Source organism: Aythya fuligula, chromosome 2 (genome assembly GCF_009819795.1).
Source record: "Aythya fuligula isolate bAytFul2 chromosome 2, bAytFul2.pri, whole genome shotgun sequence".
Lineage (NCBI taxonomy): Eukaryota > Metazoa > Chordata > Aves > Anseriformes > Anatidae > Aythya > Aythya fuligula.
In genome coordinates this window covers 55,515,272-55,536,780 of record NC_045560.1, presented here as the reverse complement: position 1 = coordinate 55,536,780, position 21,509 = coordinate 55,515,272, and the positions used below count along the sequence as shown (strand labels likewise).

Sequence of the window (21,509 nt, the reverse complement as noted above, 5' to 3'; positions counted from 1 at the left end):
ACACTATTGGTCACCAGGGATTTTTCAGAAAAATGAAATGGCACTACAGCTTTATATTATTTCAAAACAAACAAATAAACAAACAAACAAAACACACACACAAATAAATAAATAAATGGAAGTCTTAGTTGTCTTTTTCTGTCTGATATGCTCCTTTGCGAATGCTATCATTGATTACCCATTTTCTAGTAATCATAGAATCATAGAATGGCGTAGGATGGAAGGGACCCTAAGGATCATCTGATTCCAACCCCACTGCCATGGGTGGCAGGGATGCCACCCACTAGATCACATTGCCCAGTGTCTTGTTCAACCTGGTCTTGAACACCTCCAGGGATGGGGCATCCAAAACTTCTCTGGGCAACCAGTTCCAGCGCCTCACCGCCCTCTGATCAACTTAGTAGCCCTCTTCTGGACCTGTTTTAACAGATCAACACCCTTCTTTTTTGGGGGCCTCAGACATGAATACAGTACTCCAAGTGCCTCACAAGGGCAGAGTAGAGGAGGACAATCACCTCCCTCAATCTGCCACTCCTCTTGATTCAGCCCAGGATGCAGTTGGCCTTCTGGGAAGCAAGTGTACACTGCTTGCTCATGTCAAGTTTTTTGTCCACTAAAATCCCATGATTTTAGATCAATGTAATCAAGATATAGAGTCTTTCTCTACAGGGATGCTCGCAATGTGTTCTTCTCCCAGTCTGTCTTCATGTCTGGGATTGCCCCAACCTAGGTGCAGCACCTTGTACTTGGACTCGATGAACCTCATTAAGGTTCACATGGGTCCACTTTTCAAGCTTGTCCAGGTCCCTTTGGATGGTGTCCCTTCCTTCTGGTGTATCAACTGCTCAGCTTGGTGTCATCTGCAAACTTGCTAAGGGTGCACTTGATCCCACTGTCTATATCATTGACAAAGATATTAAATAGTACCAGTCCCAAGACAGACCCCAAGGGACACCACTCATCACAGGCCTCCACCTGGACATAGAGCAATGGACCATCACTCTCTGGGTGCAGCCTTCAAGCCAATTTCTTATCCACTAAATGGTCCACCCTTCAAATCCATCTCTGTCCAATTTGGAGATCAGGATGTCATGTGGGAACATGTCAAAGGCTTTACAGAAATCCAAGTAGATGACATTGGTTGGTCTTCCCTTGTCAACTGATGCGGTCACTCCATCATAGAAGACCACCAGATTTGTTAGGCACGATTTGCCCTTGGTGAAGCCAAACTGGCTCTCTTGGATCACCTCCTTGTGTTGCATTTGCCTTGACACTGCTTCCAGGAGGATCTATTCCATGACCTTTCCAGGCACAACAGTGACCAGTCTGTAGTTCCCTGGGTCCTCCTTTCTACCCTTTTTAAAAACAGGAGTGATGTTTACATTTTTCCAGTCACCATGAACTTCACCTGACTGCCAGAACTTTTCAAATATGATGGAGAGAGGCTTGACAACTCCATCTGCCATTTCCCTCAGGACCCTGTGATACATGTCATCAGTCCCCATAGCCTTGTACCTGTTCAGTTTTATCAGGTGGTCTCAAACTTGCTCTTTGCTTACAGTGGGCAGGACTTTGTTTCCCCACCACTCATCTTCAGGTGCAGGGAAATGATAGACATAGGAATGCCTGTCTGACAGTGAAGACTGAGGCAAAGAAGTTGCTGAGTACCTCAGCCTTCTCCATGTCTGTCAGTACCAGTTCACCCTTCTCATCTATCAGAAGGGGTACACTTTCCTTGACCTTTCTTTTCTGAGCACTGTACCTGCAGAATCCCTTCTTGTTATTCTTTGCATCCCTTGCCAAACTCAGTTCCATTCATTCCTTGGCTTTCCCGATCCCATCCCTGCACATCTGGACAGCATCCCTGTACTCTTCCCAGGGCACATGTCCCTGCTTCCACTGCCTGTGCATTTCCTTCTTGTGCCTCTGTTTGACCAACTGGTCCTTGCTCAGCCATGCTGGTTTTCTGCTCTCCCTGCTCACTTTCTTACACAAGGAGATGGAGAGTTCTTGTACTTTGAGGAAAACATCCTTAAGTAGTTGCTTACTCTGTTCAGCTCCTTTGTCCCTAAGGACAGAGTTACTAGGTATCTTGCCCCCTAGGTCTTTAAATAGGTTGAAGTTCACTCTTCAAGGTAAACCTTTCATCTAATGTTTTGCCACTATAAAATAATTTTGAACCCCTAGTTTTTATAAAATAAATTTCAGTGGGAAATTCAAAATTGTATTTCTTTAGTCAAAAATATCTGTATAATCACTTATAGTGATTAATTAGTCACTTATAAGTAATTAGCTAATTAAGCACTTATTAGTCCTTGCATCACCACTAGTATCAATTATATAGTTTACTGAATATGACATGGAGGAATGTCTAGTAGAGGCTGATGGTCATTTGCAAAATTTCTAAATATTCTTTGAATGATCCATTATAAATAAAGTACTATAAGTATAAATAAGAAACCATTTCTTTTCCAGACATAAATTTTCACATTTCTTTACCACTGCTTCATGCATTTATTAGCTCATTGTAGAAATTAACTGCCACTGCCACTCAGAAAAAAAATATATATATATAAATTTCATCTGTATCACTTTTTATCAAAAGACATACTCCCTAAAAAAATAAATAATAAAAAAATAATAATAATTAAATTCAAAAATAAACTTTTCTTCTAAAAGCTTGTGATATTCTTTTTTTTTTTTTTTTATATTATTGAAATTATCAGTAGAAATACAAAATCCTCTTTGAGGATATAATTTGCTTTGGTTTAATTTTACAAGTCAAACTGACTTAATTTCCATCGCATGCTGTAGAAACTTTTCACAATTACTTCTTGGAAATATTTTAAGTTCTGTTCAAGTTAAAAGGAATTAAATACGCTAAGAAATTCTGAAAGGTGTCTGAGCAGTCTGTATTTCTATTAGAAATTAATCCTTTCTCTTAAGGAAGTGTAAGTGTTTATGTTTACATCACAAGATGGGTTCTCTTTTGCTTGGTGTTTCAGCTGCTACAGAGGTTTCCTTTTCATTTGATGTTGGAAATGGGCCTGTGGAAATCATTGTCAGGTCTCCCAACCAGCTGAATGATGACCAGTGGCATCGGGTCAATGCTGAGAGAAATGTAAAACAAGCCAGTCTGCAGGTAGACCAGCTGCCCCTGGAGGTCCGGAAAGCCCCAACAGAAGGGCACACACGACTGGAATTGTACAGCCAGCTCTATGTTGGTAAGATGTGGAGTGGGTAACTGGGCTTTGCTGTCACATACTAGACTCTTGTTGCCTTGTGTCTTGCCAGTACCAGTTAATTTAACATAGTAATTTTCCCTCCTGGAGTAGTACTTGTATGACTGAAAAAAGAATCTCCGTAGCTGTAGAAATAACAAGATCAACTAAGTGAAAAATATTCTGTGCTGGATACTTGTCATTTCTGTCTTTCCTAACCTACAGCTCTTGACAGAAAGTGACTCTAGCAGACAGTAGTGCCATACACCTTTTTTATTTTTATTTATTTATTTATTTTTTTATTATGAGTCTCACCCACACATTAACAATGGAATTGAAAAATTTTGTATAGGTAGTGCCAGGACTGTATGAGCCTGCAGTGCCCATCCTAGCCTCAGCAGGTCTGGTCATTCTCCATGCTTTTTCATTCACAGCTCACTGCAGTCATTTCCCTTTAGTCCCATGGGTTTTTTCTCATTCAATATATTTGTCACACAAATGTATTTCCCAGAACCATGTTAGTCCAGTTGCTTTCTGGAGTTGCTGTTCTCCAGTGAATTTGGGGCATGCTATTCCATCAGTATTTCTATTTCTCTGATTGTTAGCCCTATGGCTCTAATGTGTAGATACACCAAATGACATTACTTGGAATCAGGACTGCATAAAATGATGAGTAATCTCGTATTCCTCTACATATCTGTTAAAGGGAGAGGGGGAGGAGGAAGGAAAAATGGACATTATCTTATTTTTTCCAAGTTACTGCAGATTCAAAAGCAGAAATGAATTAAAATTGTGTTTAAATTCTTCACTGCCTTGGTAAACAGCACAATGTCACAGCAAACTATGTATATAATGTGTCACCAGAGGTGCAACCATTATTTACAAGCTGAGATTCTACTTTACCGCTAACCATGATCTCAATTAAAGCCTACTTCCAAATCAGCTGAAATGTGAAGTTTGTTTAGAAGAGGAAACCTTAAACTTTTAAAGGAAATATTAAGACTTTTTGTGAAACCGCAGGGAAATAGAAATATTCCAGCCTGAGTTCTTGGGGAATTGTTAATAACCGTTAGATTTTTTTTTCAGGTAGTTTTGAATTAACTGGTACAACAACAATTTTTTGAAATACTTTGTACCTGTATTGCCAAAAGCTGAATGTCTAAATCTGTAGCTGATTTTATTTCTTTCTGAATCAGATCTATTTCATAGAACTTGATGAATAGAGCACACATCTCAAAGAACAGTCTGATTTAAATTCTTACCCTGAGTTAGACAAGAATTGATTTGAGTTCAAGTGTCTCAAATGAACACCCTGAACATCAGGGCCTGGATAATAACACTGAATAAGAATTGTTCCAGTGCTTCCTGCTCCACTTTCTATAGAATAAATAACTATTCCTTGGGCCAACAAGATAGCCTGAAGGAGAATGACATCATGTCCTAAGGGCTAGGACACTCACCAAGAGGGAAAAGATGTAGAAATTAGATGTATTAGGATCTTTTTCATCACCACGGTGTATATTAGTTTACATAGAATGGAACCACACCAGAATGACTTCTGCCCTGTTCACATTAGCAGAGACCTAGCATTGTCTCCTCATACTCCAAATTTTCTGGTTAGCAGTGGCTGAATTTAAAACAGACTTTTTGGTCTGTGTGGTTGATTTGAAGCAGCGTATCTCATCTGTATTTGGTTCTCTGCCCCTTTCCCTCTCCCCCCCTCCCACCCCACCCCACAGGTAAATAGGCTCTGTGCTCTGCAAAGATGAGCATTCAGATCTCCTCAGGAACAGGGGACTCTAGCATCTGTGGCACTGCAGTAATCAAAGAGACGAGGAGAACAGATAACAGCCACTCATTGATATTTGCTTGCATTTTATTATTATTATTATTAATCAAGCCCTGGATAAGGCTTTCTGAGATGAAATCACATTTTTCACCATTTACAAAGAAAATAAGGAACTATCCTTAGTGACGGCTAAGAAAAGCCATTCTAACCTAGATTTTCAAATGTAGCTCTTCAGTGTTGTGTCCTGTACTCAGGCCACTAAGCAATATCCCTGATGTTGCTTGGAAATGAGCATTTATATTTCCTACTGCAGCTAAGAAGGGGCATTAAAATCTTTTCCCTCTTTCCCCACTGTGGCTTTGAAAAATATTGAAGTGCATAACATATTGTGGCGTTATTATTAACATTCATAACTACTACTTATATGGTGAGTAGGGCAATATCTTAGTGATAGAGCTAAGCCCATTTCTTCCACTGTTCTCTCTAAAAATCTTGGAGTTGAAATTTGAAGTCTTAGAGTGGAGGGCTAGAATCTCTAATCTCTTATCAGTGTAAAGCAAAGGCACTCGCTATTTGGGTGTATTTTTAATAAGGTCTGAAGGCTGAGGTTTAACTGATTTCAATTTCATTAGGACATGATAATGCTTCATCTTTACAAAGAAGTTATTTAATTCCAGCTGTTGTCACAAGCTTAGCAGGATATTTCATATACAGTAACAACAATAAAATCAGTTCAGTGTTGTCTTATGGTTTTATTTTCCTGCTCAGGTGCTGCAGGAGGCCAGCGGGGTTTCCTAGGTTGCATTCGTTCATTAAGGATGAATGGGGTGACGCTGGACTTGGAAGAGAGGGCAAAAGTCACACCAGGGGTGAAGCCTGGCTGCTCTGGCCACTGCACGAGCTACGGGATGTACTGCGCAAATGGTGGCAAATGTGTCGAGAAATACAACGGCTACTCCTGTGACTGCTCCAAAACTGCATATGATGGACCATTTTGTATTAAAGGTAAATGCTTTACGCAGAAGGCTTGAAGAGTATGGGAAAACAATAGAATCAAATCTTCAGCTTTTCTTAATTAAACAAGTAAATCCTGTTTAATATTTCTTACAAGCAAGTCACATTATTACATCCAGGATTTAAATGTGGTGATATGAAACTACATCTCTCAGTACTAATATATGTTAACTAATTAAATCAAATAACAAAACAACAGAAATATATCAGGGTACCTGTTCTCATAGCAGGTCTGGCAGACTGTATTGGATAGTTTTGAGGTGTTGAACTTCATAGTTCAACATTAAAATTGTTACCAATCAAAATAAATCTACAATCATAAATTCATTGAAATTTATTTTATTGCCATCTTCTATTGATTAATTATTTAGAAAAAAAAAAAAAAGTGTGGATTTAATCAAAATCTATGTATTCTGGTTCATAAAAATATTTGGAAATACATAAGTCTGAGCTTTGGGTTGAATCTTGTGAACTGGGAGACCAACTTTTGGATTAAAAGTTTTATCTATTCACAGCCAGATCACATCTTGAAGTTCAACTGCATTAGAGATTGATCTTGCTAGGGCAAGAGAAGCTACAGAGCTCCCATATCCGTGTTAAACCTTTTGAAATGCATAAAGTACATACAAAAAAATGGTTGTAAGAGATCAATTTATTATGGATACATATGCCTTCACAAGAAAGAAAGACAGGAAAGGAGTGAAGGAGAAAGGGATCTTACTTCCTAAAAAATATTAGGGTGAGAAAGCTAACTTCTCTTCACTTTTTTTTTTTTGTTTTGTTTTGTTTTTTTGTTTGTTTGTTTGTTTTTGTTATTTTGGCAAGAAATTGTTGTGACAAAGTTGTAATTGAATATAATTTTCCCATGTTTGCAAAGTTTGCAGGTTTTGTGGAAATCATTCATTTCTCTTACATTTCATAGGATATTCTTAATTTGTAGGAATAGAAGAACACCAAACTTCTGCCAAAACCAGTCCTAAGCTAAATATTTTATTTTTTCTGAATGTGGATCTAACATAATTAAAAAATACCATTAGAGAAACAATTGAGAACCTAGCACAGACAAACCCATTTCACTGATCTGTAAGCACTGTTGTAACAACAGAAGTAATATTACACTCTTCATTCACCTTATCAGCCTCCCAGTCTAGACAGAGGCCCACAAACCAGATAGTGATACTTTGGGCATTTTTTTCTCTTTTCAGTGTCATAATTTTTTCTCTTTTCAGTACTTCTGTATCAATGCTCAACTTTATGTAGATGCCAAGTACCCAGATCTTCCACTGCACCAGAGTGGACATGTACATGCTCAGTCTCAGAAAGTCAATGCTGAGCATCTGCAAGTTGGCTCTCAAATGTCTTCTGCAGATATTGGCCCAAGTCATTTTATTCAGGTCACACAGTCGGAAGTAAAGCTAACAGCTACTGCCAAAAGTAAAGCTGAGTGCAGCATGTCCAGGCTTGCAGTGTGATGAACTTACAGTATACTGAGCATGCATAAAACTCTCTCTCTCTCTATAAGCCATCGTTGCTGGGCAGCACTGAGTTGTGCAAATGTCCTCATGCTAGCATGGGGATCTCTGTACCATACCATGTTGTGGAATTTAGACAATATATCAGATTTCTGCCTTAAATATCAAACCTATTCCAGGGTAAATGTATCTATTTAAATCTTTAAGACTCTATGAAGAAAATACATTTCCATCCTGTTAGTGCTGAAAATCAATGTACTCATCTAGAATATTGCCAAGTGTTATTTAGTGTGGATGGCTTCATGGGGCTTCTCTGTAAAAAACAACTGGGCACTGGGGTAAAAGTTGAAGGATAAATTAAACACAAAATAGACTGTTTTGAGACCATCCTGTGATCAAAATAATTGTAAAACCTCTGTGACAAATGGTGCTGATAATGAGCTCTTTAAAACAATTCATTTTCAGCCCATTAAATTTTACATTGTAAATTTAACTTGAATTAAGCCTTTTAAATCAAGTAAAGCACTGGAACATCTTGTAAAAGTTGCCAAACTTCCTAGACTTGCAAAAGATGAGTGTCTTACTTTTTCCTTCCAATAGTAGCTCCAAAAATCTTGTATTATATCCTCTTTGTCCATGAGACGTTACTAGATATATTTTCTAGATACAAAGGTAAACTACAGAGTACTAATGACAGTGGAAAAAATACTGGCAAAACATCAGAGTATATTTTATTAAAATAAAATAAAATAAAATAAAATAAAATAAAATAAAATAAAATAAAATAAAATAAAATAAAATAAAATAAAATAATATTTGTAAAATTTGTTGGAGATCAGGGAATTCTTCCCTGCTTTCCCTCTAAAATAAAATTAAAAAAAAAAAAAAATCATTTTCTCTTTTTAGTGATTTATGTATAAACAACCCAAATCTGATATTTCTGTTTATTTTTCATTAACACCTCAACATTCTCCCCTCCCTAAAAACACTGAGATGTCTACGAACATGTTTTTGAAGCCTCTATTGTTTTCAGCCACTTTCATTGCTTATAGAGCAATGAAAAACTTGGCTGAATACTGCTGTGTCACTTGTGTTTTTTCTTACCTGTCTCACAGTGGATACTGTGATGTTTAGTGAGTAATATGTGGTGAGGGAGATTATTTTCCTTTGTTACCTACACTAGGAATTCAAGTCCACAGACACAAAATAATATCGTTAGTGCTTTGCATTTTAAACTAGGAGTAAGTTTTGTTACTTTTACTCCTCTGAATAAAACCTCCTCACCAGGCAGGTGAGGCAGGACTTTTTCACTTATTGCATTCAAAACAATGAGATTTCCAAAGAAATATGCTATTCAGTAGGATGGGTGGCATAATATAACATCTTTTGATATACCACAGTCTTCTTTTCCCATTGGTTTTAATTTGCCACAGGAAGCTCTTGTTATCTCAAAATTTTATTTTGATATTCAATCACATCCCCATGGTAAACTTTCTGGGGTTGGTTGCATACTGCAACTGCTAAGAAGTAATAAAAAAAAAAAAATCAAAGCAAATAAAGCATCATTTCTATACTGAAATTACCATACAATGCTTTATAAGTAATAAAGACATCTCAACAATAAAAGACCTTGCCTTTGCTGATGAAATGCATCCTACGAGTAACTGATTGATGACTGACAAGAAATTGCATTGTTTCCAGATATTAGCAGCAGGCCACACATGTGATTGATGTGGTATTACCTGGAAGTTACAATTTTTTTTTTTTTACAATTAAAAAAAAAAAAAAAAAAAGTGAAAAAAATATAGTCTGATATCTATTTTAACTTTATTTTTGTTTTGTATCAGGGGTATATGCTACTGGCTTCTGTTCTCTTTTCATTGCCCAGATAAATTGTTCAGAGGAATAGCTGCAATATTTCTGATGTCCTACAGATTGCTTTCTGATCCTTCTCTGTCTATTGCTTAAGAATAAATTCTCCTTTTTTTTTTTTTTTTTTTCTCCCAGAACTGTCATCTTGACAGCATAAAATCATTTCTGAGAAATAATTAAATTTTGTTCCTTACAAAACAAACTATTCCATTCCTTTAATCAAAAACAGCAAGGGTTAACATGCTGAAATGGGTGTGCACAGAGCATGTGGCAGCACTGTGATGTGCTGCCAGGGAGATCCCCCAGGGAGAAAGCATTCTTTCTTTGGGTATTGAACTGCTGTGGATCAAGTGTAGGAGAAGAAATTGTCCACCACAAAGGTATGTGGCCAAAAAAAAACAACAACAACAACAACAAACAAACAAAAAACAAACAAACAAACAAATATATATATATATATATATGACTTCTGTGCCTTCAGGTAAGGGTAAATTCAAAGCTCTACAGTTTCTATGTAATTGAGACAGAAGATGAGCCCAGTGTATACATTTATTTTTCCAAATAATTTTTACATTCGTAGTGTGAATTACTGCAATCCTTTTTGACAATGCCTGAACTGAATTCCTTCATGCTTGTTTGAAGCATGAAGGAGTTCATGCTCCTTCATTCATATTTGCATGAATCCTGAAAGCACTTACAACAGTGTTTTCATGATCAGATTTCCTTCTTTCTTGCTCTCTTCTCTGCCTCAAACAGAAAAATCAACTTTTTAATGGGATGAATGGATGCAAAAAAAAAGACATACCAGATATAGTGCTATGACAGATTGGTGAAATAGCTCTGCACCCTCTCACAGACTGCCCTTGTTATAACCATTCAGTTCCCTTTATTTTGCTGGTTGCAAATACGTGTACTTACTTTGCTGTAAGTAATGGGAAGGTGATTGTTCAAAGGTTTCAAGGAAACTAGCTTCTTAGTTTTCATTGCTTATAATCCAAGAAGCTGAAAAATCAAGGCAACATTCCTGCCCACCCAACTCCCCAGAAAAATTCTTCTATACATAACATGATCATAATGTGCTAACCAAAAGTTATATCAGAATTTTCCTTGGGTTGGGAATGTTAGTTGGTCTAGTGAGTCTGAACATTGCAGAAAGTCATTTTTTTCTACCTGTAGATAAGACTTCAGAACTGGAGTCTTGACCTCTACTGAAAAGTAAAATCTACTTCATAGCTATTGAATATGTATAGCTACATATACCCACAGAAAACATTTAAATTCTATAAAACTATTCCATTCTGCTGTCTCGTTGATACAGCCTTATTAAACATTTACAGTTTGTGCTCTAATACTTTGAAAATTACACTTCACATCAGTTGCAAGAATTCTTTTACTGGAAAAAAAAATCATTTTGTTTCTAAACTAGAGCACAACTTAGCCATATCACTTACATATCTCAAAGAAATATCAGCAAAATTATAAACTGAACTTCCCAGCCTGTTATTTATCCATAATAAACCACTAATAAAGTGCAAGGATTTCTTATTCTGTATACAGAAAATAAATAAATCAGGATAATAAATTAAATTCTAAGGCTTGGCTCAGAAAATTCAATAAAATTTCAATATCTTTGTCATCTAACTATAATAGGCCTGCTTTGGTGCCATTGCTCACCAAATGGTATTAAAGATAAACTTTAATACCATTTAAGCATTTAATACCTTTAAGCATTGCTCACCTGGTATTAAAGATAAGCACATCAACTTCAGCAACATTTTTGGCTGCTGAGTGCCTGAGTGCCTGTGCAAATGCAACTGGGAGGTTTGAGGTTCTCACACCAGACACCCCTGTGTAATATTTATACACGTGCATTATATTAGAGCAGTATTGGCACCTCACAAGCTGATAAGGTATTGCTCCTTACAATAGTTGTGTGATGCAAGGAAATGTTCTTATTATGGTAATGCAGAAAGAGACAATGAGGGAAGCAACAAACTGCTGACTTTGAAAGTGGATGTCTGTGCTACCAGAAGGAATTGAAGTCAAATCTTCCCATCATAGTTGTCACTGTGAATACTGTGCAATCATCAAATAGAAGTTTTTAATATTTCTAGCAAAGCTGCAAGTTTTTCTCTGTGATTATGTAGAAAACACCTTCAAAGACTCCCTGGAAGGAAATCATGGAACCTGATATGTTGTTTATTTAAAATTACTTTTTTTTTTTTTTTTTTTTTTTTTTTTTTTTAATCCATACTATTGTATTCAATTGGAGGATTTTTAGCCATTGTGAATATTTCCATTAAAAAGGAAGCTGTCTTTTCATTTAGACTCAGCAGAAAATACACAGAGCAGATTGTCACTCCCTTATTCTGAGCCTGCAGTCCTAGACATCAGTTCAAACTGCTGTAACTATAGAAAGATCTATAGTAATTTCACATCAGTGCAGAATGAACCACAGTTGAGATTTGCCTGACATTTTCAGGCTTTCATTGGCTTGTGCATTTGTCCAGACATAACAAAGCAGAATAAAAGGCACCTTCTTTACAGGGCTATTGTATGAGGCTTGATGCCTTAGGATCTCCATATATCTAATGGAGGTAGAAATGGAGTTTCCTGGGGAGGAGGTTCAGAGCTCAGACTTACTTAGATATGCCAGGCTGTTTCCTAGAATTTACCTCCTGCCATTACCTAGGGAAGCTTGATGGTGCAATAAATCAGGTGGCTTAACCCCATCTTCTATGGCACTCATTCTGTTCCACTGAAGGTAGCAGGAATCTTTATATGGGTTTGTGATTATAATTTCACTGGTTCACATTATTTTACTTTTACTCTGATTCAGATAGTAATTTGTTCATGAAAGCTTTCTACATGCTGAGTACTGATATTTTCATATAAAGGAAGAAAACACATTGTAGGTTTGTATTTTAGTAATGCCAACAAGCAATTGTCTTATTTTGGTATTTTACTCCATGCATAGAAAATTCAGACATGCATCACAAATGATTATGGTGATGACAGACGGAATATGAGACTTGATGATGTACGACAACATCTTTATGTCCCTACTTCTTCGACTCACAAACTGAATATTGTGTGCCTGAAGGCAGAACAAAAAGTTGAGTGAACTAACCAGATAAATTATAAGTATTGCCATCTTCAGAGCACTCAGAGTAAATTCTCTCCCAGATCAAGACCTCTGAGATTCTAACCCTTTATTGATGCCCTATGGCCAGGACATATCTCAGTAAATAATCTTAAGCTTTGTGACCACAGCCTGGAGAAGCAGAAATTGCTAGTGCTCTCTAGCACATTTTTAGCCACAAGCCAGACAAGCAAGCTATAGCTATTTTATATTCAATATTAATGAGTACATAAGAAATCAAAAAGGAAATAAAATTATGCATCAGGAGTGGGTTTTATTAAGATGTCCAAATTGCTTAGTACATCCACCGAGTGTCAGAATGCCTCTAGTGATTGGCCTTGGCTATGATTTTGAAAGTGCTGATTTTAAGATTCAAAATGCCGTGCAGGAAAGACATAGCATTGTGCACTGGCAAGCAGCATCACGTAATAATATTTTTGATTTCCCATACCTGAACATGGCTAAAGAGGCACTGAAGCCTCCAGATGGTCTTACAGCTATAAGAGGGCATTTCAGTCAGCTTTGTGGAATGTAGAAGAGAGAATCTTTCTTTGCTGCAGTTTTCATATGGATCCTGGCCAGGCTTCATAACCATCAAGATTTTGTCTCCAGATTCTTCAAGGCAGTGATTTTACCCTGTTACTGCCTGGTATTATTAAAAAGGTTACTTTGAAGGCCTAGACTCAAAAAAAAAAAAAAAAAAAAACAGTAGTACCACAAAGATAATCAGCCTTGGATTCTCCTTGGTAACCAGATGAAAGGTGACACAAGCCAGGTCTTGAATTTACTTGGAAAAGGTGAAATGACATTTGTCAGGTAGTGATAGCTGTCCTAGGGCAGAAGGGAGCTTCCACCTCTTGCAGTGCCACTCCTCAAAATTCACTATGTTGAAATTGCATTTTGTGTGCATCTAACTCTACACACGTTCCTTGTTTATTTATTAGGAGTAATATGTTCCACTTGATTCATGACAATCCCCCTTAACCTTCCTATTCCTACTGTCACCTCAGAGGCAATTCAATTCTTGTAGAGGGTACAGAGTTCTGTGTATTCAGATAGAATATTTTCCTGAAGCTGTGTTCAGCCACACCTGTGCAATGCTGGCAATGCTTTTCTCAGGTGAGAAAAATTCATGGAGAAAGTTATATTCTGGTGTGACTGAGTGTATACCTAGCAGGATCATTATAACTATCTGAGAATAGAAGAAATGACACCAACATTTCACTAATATTAAACCAGCAGCAAAGCAGAATTAGGTCCCTCCTGATATTTTCTTATGTCTACAACACTGGCACAGAAATGTCATGATATTTTTCAATTTCTTATACTCTGCCTTAGGTAGTATTTTTGCAACAGATTTTTTTGTTTGTTTGTTTCTATTTGTCTTTTTCCTCCTGTGTTTTCATACTCCTGGTCCTAGACAGAATAAGTGTGAACAAAAATACAATCAGGTGAGTGGAGAGAGAGAGACTGAGGAGATGTACAAAGAATTATAATCCTCAAAATAAGCTTGCAAGTTCTGGATACCTTTGCATTTTGTGTGGAAGTTTTTGATTTTCTTTTGCTTTGTCCCTTTTCAAACAGAAGATGGACATTTTTGTAAAATATGTGCATTTCACACTGGGGATACACATCTTGCTTGAAAAAAATCACTGGGTCCACAAATCCAGCTCTGGGTTTTACCACAAAACTCTTCCAAACTGTATGTATTTGCAAAGTCTGTCAACAGTGCATGACTGAACTGCATATTGTTTTATAAATATGTATTGCTTTTCAAGGAAAACTGACCTGTAATCACCTCACTCATTCTCCAAGGCTTCCGTCCTGAAAGAGCAGTTTGCAGAGCCCTTCGCCTCTGCCTTATGCCTGGTATTTCAAGTCTGTACTTTTCAGATATTCCAGGAGAAGGCAGAGGGTAGTGCATGGAAAGCTTGTCCACATTTCAGTAGCAGTGTTTGTGCTTCATTTTACCTGTTTTACTCAGGCAACTTGCATGGTCTTCTGAATGAAGGACTTCCCTCAGAGCTTTAGGAAGATGATACACAGACGGCCTCCAAACAGATTTTTTCTTCACTCATCACCCCTCAGCATTTCCAAGTCACCTTATACTATAATTTAACATAGAGAAAATTATGCTTTACCTTTCTCTAATATTTCCTTATAGTTCCTAACAGCCTGATTCTGTGAACTGCTGAGCACTTTGCAGCCCTGCTGCAATAAGTACTTCAACTTCATTCACCAAAAAGCATAGTCACAGACTGAACCTTTTTGCTGAACTGGAACTTGAGGGGATTCAGTACCTTCCTGTAGGAACTCACACTACCAAAGTGAACCTTCCTCTTATCCTTCCTCTTAAAAGAAGTGGTATGTATGTGAGAGAATTTCCAAGTTCATTACAATACCTCACAGACCTGTAACACAGCTATACTGAAAAATATTTTCCCAGCACAAATGAAGTTAAACTCACAGAACATTGTTCTGTCATGAAAATCCTTTTGGGAAAAACAAATCTTAGTGCTTCAGAGAGCACCATTTACTTAAAGCTTTCTTTGTAGTAATGAACGTTTAAAGTAGCAATTAATAACATTTACTGCTGTGGGATATGTCTTGCTTATTTTTGAACTTTGCAGTTCAGCCCCATGAAAGCACTGAGGTCAAGGACTGAGGCTCCCAGTATTCCCTGTGTGCAAGACCTTGGGCAACCACAGTGATAGGCAATCCCAAAGATCGCTCCTATGGTAAAAGGGATGACAAGCAGTAAAAGGGCCAGAAAGGGGAAGAAGATGAACAAAATTTTGCATCATTGTGCAGTGTCTAAGTGAAGGCAATGCAGGGGCTACCAGTAGTCCCTGCCAGCAGAGCAGCAGTGTCAGATGGTAGGGCTGCCCAGAGTACCATGACCTATGGAAGCTATAAGCAGAGGCTGAAGAATAATAAATTAGTGGTCACAGGGATATTTTTAAAGTCAGTCTTGCAAATACATAGAGCTATAGTATATTCTGCTTTAGGTTTTTAAGTACTACCATTCAGTCTCAACACCACAGTTAACAGCAATAGGCATCACAGTTTGGGGAGGTATTTTCAGGATAGGGTCCTTCACTTTTAATCTGGGAATACTTAAGTTGAGTCCTCTGCAAAATATAGCTGTTAAACTGAATTGCCTCTCCTATGGCTGTTTCAAGGTTATTTAAGATTTCTGCTATAAAACAGCAGTTATAAATCTACCAGAGTGATCCCATTATTTATAGCACCTTTGGACCACAACCTGATTTCATGTTTTATGTTGCCACACAGTGGCACAGAATATAATACTTTGCATTTTGGAGAATTTTTATATGGTATATGGAAAATATAATGTTTTTCCAGAACTAGATGTAGCAAAGTTCTGAAAAGGACCAATAAAGTCTGCAATAATTTTACCCATATTCTTATCTCTTCTGTGCTCAGTTACTCTGAATAAAGTCTGCAGACTCATTCCTGACTTGCTCTGTATCACTACACAGCTTGTAAGATGAACAACTTGTTTCATTTGTTTTGAGATAAAGCCTTTGCTTAGAATTGTGTGAAGGACATGAAGGCTCCAAATACTAAAAAGGGATAAAATTATATTTATTTTTTTTATATAAAAATTATGTATTGATTTTACAAAAGTTTGGATAGGTAATTTGGTACCAATCTGTGGCAATTTTGCATTTATAAATAATGTAGGAAGGTATCAAGTGATTAATTTTTTTTTTTTTTTCTAATGACTGGTCACCTTTTTGAGCATTGCTTGCAACTATTTTTAAATATTGTACATATATGCTATATTCATAGTATTTATTCATCATTCTGTAATCCCTTATGAAATGTTCATAAATGTGCCTCATTATTTAAGTTCACATGTAATTTTAAATTTCCTTTTATGTTGTTGTCCCAGATAGCAAAGCATACCCAGCACCACAGTATCACTGAATGAATGATTGCTATAAGAAACCAGTCCAGCAATCCCCAGTAGACTCAGATTATAAACTAACAATAGTAGAGAACTGTGCAGTGATTCCCATAGGAGGCTGTCAAAGTCAGCTTTGAATATAAGAATGTCAACCTTGAATTATATTTTTAATGTTAAGAAATAAGCAGGGGTACATTATTATGCAAAGTAATAACAATGCTTTTTCAAATGAAAGTATTAACTGCCAAAAGTAGTTTTATTTTCTGTCAAGAGTATTGAAAGATGACATTTTGTTTCAGATTGAATTGAAAACTGTCTGTGGAGCACCTCCTGTGAGATATAGTTCAGGTGTCTTATGCCTTGTTTCCATCCATGAGTCAAGCTCCCTAGTTTGTGGTTTGTTTGTTTGTTTGTTTGTTTTCTGCATAAACTATCCAGATTAGGCAGTTCTTATGAAGGATTGCACTTGTTATGGATAATTTTCTAGTATCATGTCCAATCCTATTTCAATTTTTTCAGGTGCTGGAATCACCATCATTCCTCTCTGAGGTTATTCTAAATCCACTGTAATTTGCTGGTCAGAGTTTCTGGTTTTCCTTTTCCTTTACAGTGTTTGCTTATTGTGCCTTCTAAATCTTTCTTGCTTGTCTCTCCTTCTTTGGAACATTATCTACTGCAAGACCTCAATGAGAATAAAACTAAAGTGTGGTTCTTCTGATCTGTAGTAGTGGTATGAGATGTAGGTACAGTCTTTTTGTGTGACTTAAGGGAAATCTTTCCCCTGCTCTGCAATTCCAGGTATCCATAAATAAAATTGTGTTTATCCTTTGCATTCTTACTGGAAAATAGAAAGGCTCTTAACTACTGGCAAAGTGCTTAAATAATGCAGCAGTAGTAACATGTACAGATTAGTAGTGCTCAAGTCAGTAGTAATGTTTCATTGAAAAGGTGTAAGCACATTCAATTTCTTTTTCCTGATTTATTTTCTTCTTTTCAAGATGTGGGAGCATTTTTTGAAGAGGGAATGTGGCTTCGTTACAACTTCCACTCCCCAGGGACCAGCATGAAGGATTTAGTTAGCAGAACCCTGTTGAGTTCCACAGATCCTGAGACCACAGCAACTGACCTTAACTTGAATAAAGAAGAGCTCAGCTTCAGCTTCAGTACTACCAAGTCCCCTTGTGTCCTTTTGTACATCAGTTCCTATACCCAGGACTTCATGGCAGTACTTGTCAAGCCATCTGGTAAGCAGCTGCTCTGGGCTTTCTCCATTGAAGGAATGATTGATAATAACACCAGACTGACATGCAGCTGAAACTCTGAGTGAATAAGAAAGTCTTTTCACCCTTGTTCTTTAAAAGTAAAGTACATGGAACCTGAATACAGGTTCTGCTTTATGAAATTTTGTGTGATGCATCTCTTTAATTCCATGGGATATTCCACTAGCCAACCTTCCTTCTCAAAACAAGACAATCAATCAATAAATTATATATATATATATATATATATATATATACATGTGCTGTAACAGATTCATGCCTGCCATAAACTAGTATAATGGAGAGGACAAGTAGGCATCCACATGTAGGCAGGTTAATAAATGGTTCATAGTCACTGAACTCATGGCAATATCACTTGTTTCCAGTGGAAAGTGTAATGCACTGTTCTGAAAGTCTGACTACTGACTGAGGTGGCTAAATGAGGATGTAGCACAATATATAATGTCATAAAAAAATTGGTAATGATTGAAGGTTGGATATGGACCATTTTCTGGTGGAGTATAAAAACACAATATAACTCAATTCCAAATAGTGCCTTAGTGCCCCTGAAAATCATACTTAGGAATACTGTACTAACACTTTCGTCTGTGGAATAACTAAATACAGATATTCCACATGCCACTGAAATCTTTCCCTTTCTTACCTTCACAGATGAGAAAGAAGGAGCATAAGAGAAAAGCCGTGTTGGAATCCAAACTATAGTTTTAGAAGTCTAAGGCTGTTGTTTGGGGCCATTCAGGTTTTAATGAATAATGGGGTCTACATTTCCATTTTCAAAAGTCCTTCCTTTTGATGGAATGTTAAAATTTGCAAGGAAGAGTAGACACTTCACTTTTGTTTAGAAAAGAAAAATCTGTCTGGCACTTTGTCATGAATATCAATTAACCACTTCTGACTATAGTTTTCTAACAATATAACCTGAAGTTTTCATTTCACCATATATTATTAAATTTCCATAAAAGTCCAGATGGTCACCTGTCAACAACAATTAAATCTGAGCGCAAGAAAATCCCTTGTGTAGATTATATGCCAGTGTTAATCTGATGCAATTTTGACTTTATTCAAGTCATATCAATGTTTTATTCTTTAAAAAAAAAAAATCATGCCTTTTATAATGTCAAAGAATTTTTCTGCAGTGAGGATAATAATCTCAAAAATAAAATGATACTTGATGTGCTCAGATTTGAAACAATAGTCCATATTGTTCAATGCATAGATCTGATTTGTTTGGTTTGCAATCTGGAGAATTTGCACACACTTTAGTTTTGAGATGCCATTCATTGTCATGCTTCTGGGTAGTAAACTGGAAGCCATTTTCAGCCCATTAGCTTTATAATCTCAAATACTAGCCCTTCTCTAAATTTTCCTGCTGCAGATACCAGCTCTGAGAGCATTTTAAATGTAAAACAATAACTGTTGTACATGAAAATAAAGAGGGGAAAGTAACTGGTGAATAAAGACCAAAATACCTGAGGGTGTTTTTCACATTCCTTCATTAGGGAATTTGCAAATTCGCTACAGCCTAGGAGGTACCAAAGAGCCATATAATATTGATATCGACCACAGAAACATGGCAAATGGACAGCCCCATACTGTAAACATCACACGGAATGAACGGGACATAGTTCTACAGGTAAGCAGACATTAAAGGTGTTTTGGTTCCATCTAATTTATTGCTTGTAGCTTGTAATGTTTTATACTTTGATGACCTCCTTTCCCCTGAAAAAATAAGTGCAATCTGGGAAACATAAAGCACAGTAGATGGTGTTCTGTTTGCAGTTCGCACTCCTAGGAGTTAACAAAAGCTATTCTCTCCCACTATTGCATTGAGTCATGTTGTTCTGAGATCCTTGTCCTAGTGTGATGACGGCCAGGCTAATGCAGGTGTCACTCTAGATGCTCAAGGGCATCAGAGACATCTGGTCTGGTAGATAACATGGGACCTATGATAAACCTGCACCATTCTGGAGCAGTGGCTGGAAGCCAGGAGGGATAATCTACAGCATCTTAAATGGCAGTAGACCCTGATGTGCAGACAACTAAATATTGTACCGTCAGACCTGACTCCACAAATAAGAATGTCATTAAATTTAAATTTACCCTACATTCCAGCAAAATCTGAAAAGCTGTTCACACCTGCAAAGATGAGCAGATGCTTCAGTGTTTGTGTGACAGGAGCCTAAGACAAGATAATGTTATTGAAGGCACATATTTCTGGCCTATTTAGTTTTCAGTACAGCACTGGCAGGAACTTCATCTTCTCATATCTTAGTTTACAAACCTTTGAAGTAATATAATACTATTTAAATAACTGAGGGTAGCTCTGCAAGAAGCAATCAATGTTTCCAGACAGCCTTCTCTCTGTGCTCATTACAGAACTCTGTTTTCATTCTCTGGCTATCCCATCTGCAAACACTGAGATTGCAGCAGGATATGAGAATAGTTTTGCTGGCAGGAGAGTCAGGTGGATAGGATAGATTAATCTGGATTTGATAGTTCATAAGAAGCAAACCCAAACCAATAACAAATGAAATATAAAAAGAGGAAGTCTTCTTGGGAACCAAGCCAAAAGGATATTAGTTGTCACGGTTTTATATGTCTTTAAAAAAAATAAAATAATAATAAAAAAAAAGCCTACCTAAATAGAACTACCTAAAATAGATCCCTGACAGTTATTTTTTCCAGGCATCAAGAAGAAACATTTTCAGTGGATTACAATGTTATTTGACTGAGGGTTTCAGTACTCAAACTAACAGTGGATGTTCTGAAGTAGAATTGTCAGAAAATTAGAAAATTGCAAAATGACAGATATTCTAAGGAATATATAGCTGATAGATCTAAACAATTTTCATGTTTTTGGAGGTTGGGGTGTGTACTTTGATATATACATATTTCTTGAATGTTGCTGTATTTGCACTTACTTCTCTCACTGCTAAATAGAAGTTAAAGACTACCTGCAGTTAGGTTGGCTTCTGTTACTGAAAGCTTCTATTTTGTGTATGTCATGTATTCTGTGGAGCAAAATCTGCCTAACTTAGACAGCTGTAAAACTGAATAAATTATTTGCTAAAGGAATCACATGAAATACCTTGCCCATTTGGAAATCATATACACAGTTAAGTATCTGTCGTGGTTTAACCCAGCCGGCAGCTAAACACCATGCAGCTGTTCGCTCACCCTCCCCCCTCCCTCTCTGGGACGGGGGAGAGAAATGGAAAGTGAAGCCCGTGAGTTGAGATAAAGACAGTTTAATAAGACAGGAAAATAATAATAATAATAATAATAAAATGATGATAATAGTACTACTAATAATAATATGTACAAACAAGTGATGCACAATGCAATTGCTCACCACCCGCTGACCGATGCCCAGCTTAACCCCGAGCAGTCCGGCCCCCTCCCCCTGGCTAGCCACCCCTATATATTGTTTAGCATGACGTCAGATGGTATGGAATACCCCTTTGGCTAGTTCGGGTCACCTGTCCTGGGTCTGTCCCCTCCCAGCTCTTACTGCACCCCCAGCCTGCCTGTTGGCGGGACAGAGCAAAAGTCTGAGGTGTCCTTGGCTTGGTATAAGCACTGCTCTGCAACAATTAAAACATCGGGGTGTTATCAGCACTCTTCTCATCCTAAGCCAAAACACAGCATTCCATCAGCTACTAGGAAGAAAATTAATTCTGTTCTAACTGAAACCAGGACAGTATCCCAGTCTTGTACCAATTCACCTACATTTAGGATCTGATATTTTTTTCCCAAGTATTTTATGAGACAGCTACCTGTGTATG

The 21,509-nt window shown here is 37.1% G+C and overlaps 1 protein-coding gene across 1 annotated transcript in view; it reads left to right on the top strand.

Moving 5' to 3' along the window:
* CNTNAP2 (contactin associated protein 2) overlaps positions 1 to 21,509 on the top strand; it is a 1,149,595-nt gene that overhangs the window by 1,046,975 nt on the left and 81,111 nt on the right. The window contains 4 exon segments of the mRNA XM_032182107.1: positions 3,006 to 3,224; positions 5,779 to 6,015; positions 17,443 to 17,688; positions 19,224 to 19,357. Of these exon segments, the coding sequence (XP_032037998.1) occupies positions 3,006 to 3,224; positions 5,779 to 6,015; positions 17,443 to 17,688; positions 19,224 to 19,357 (836 nt within the window).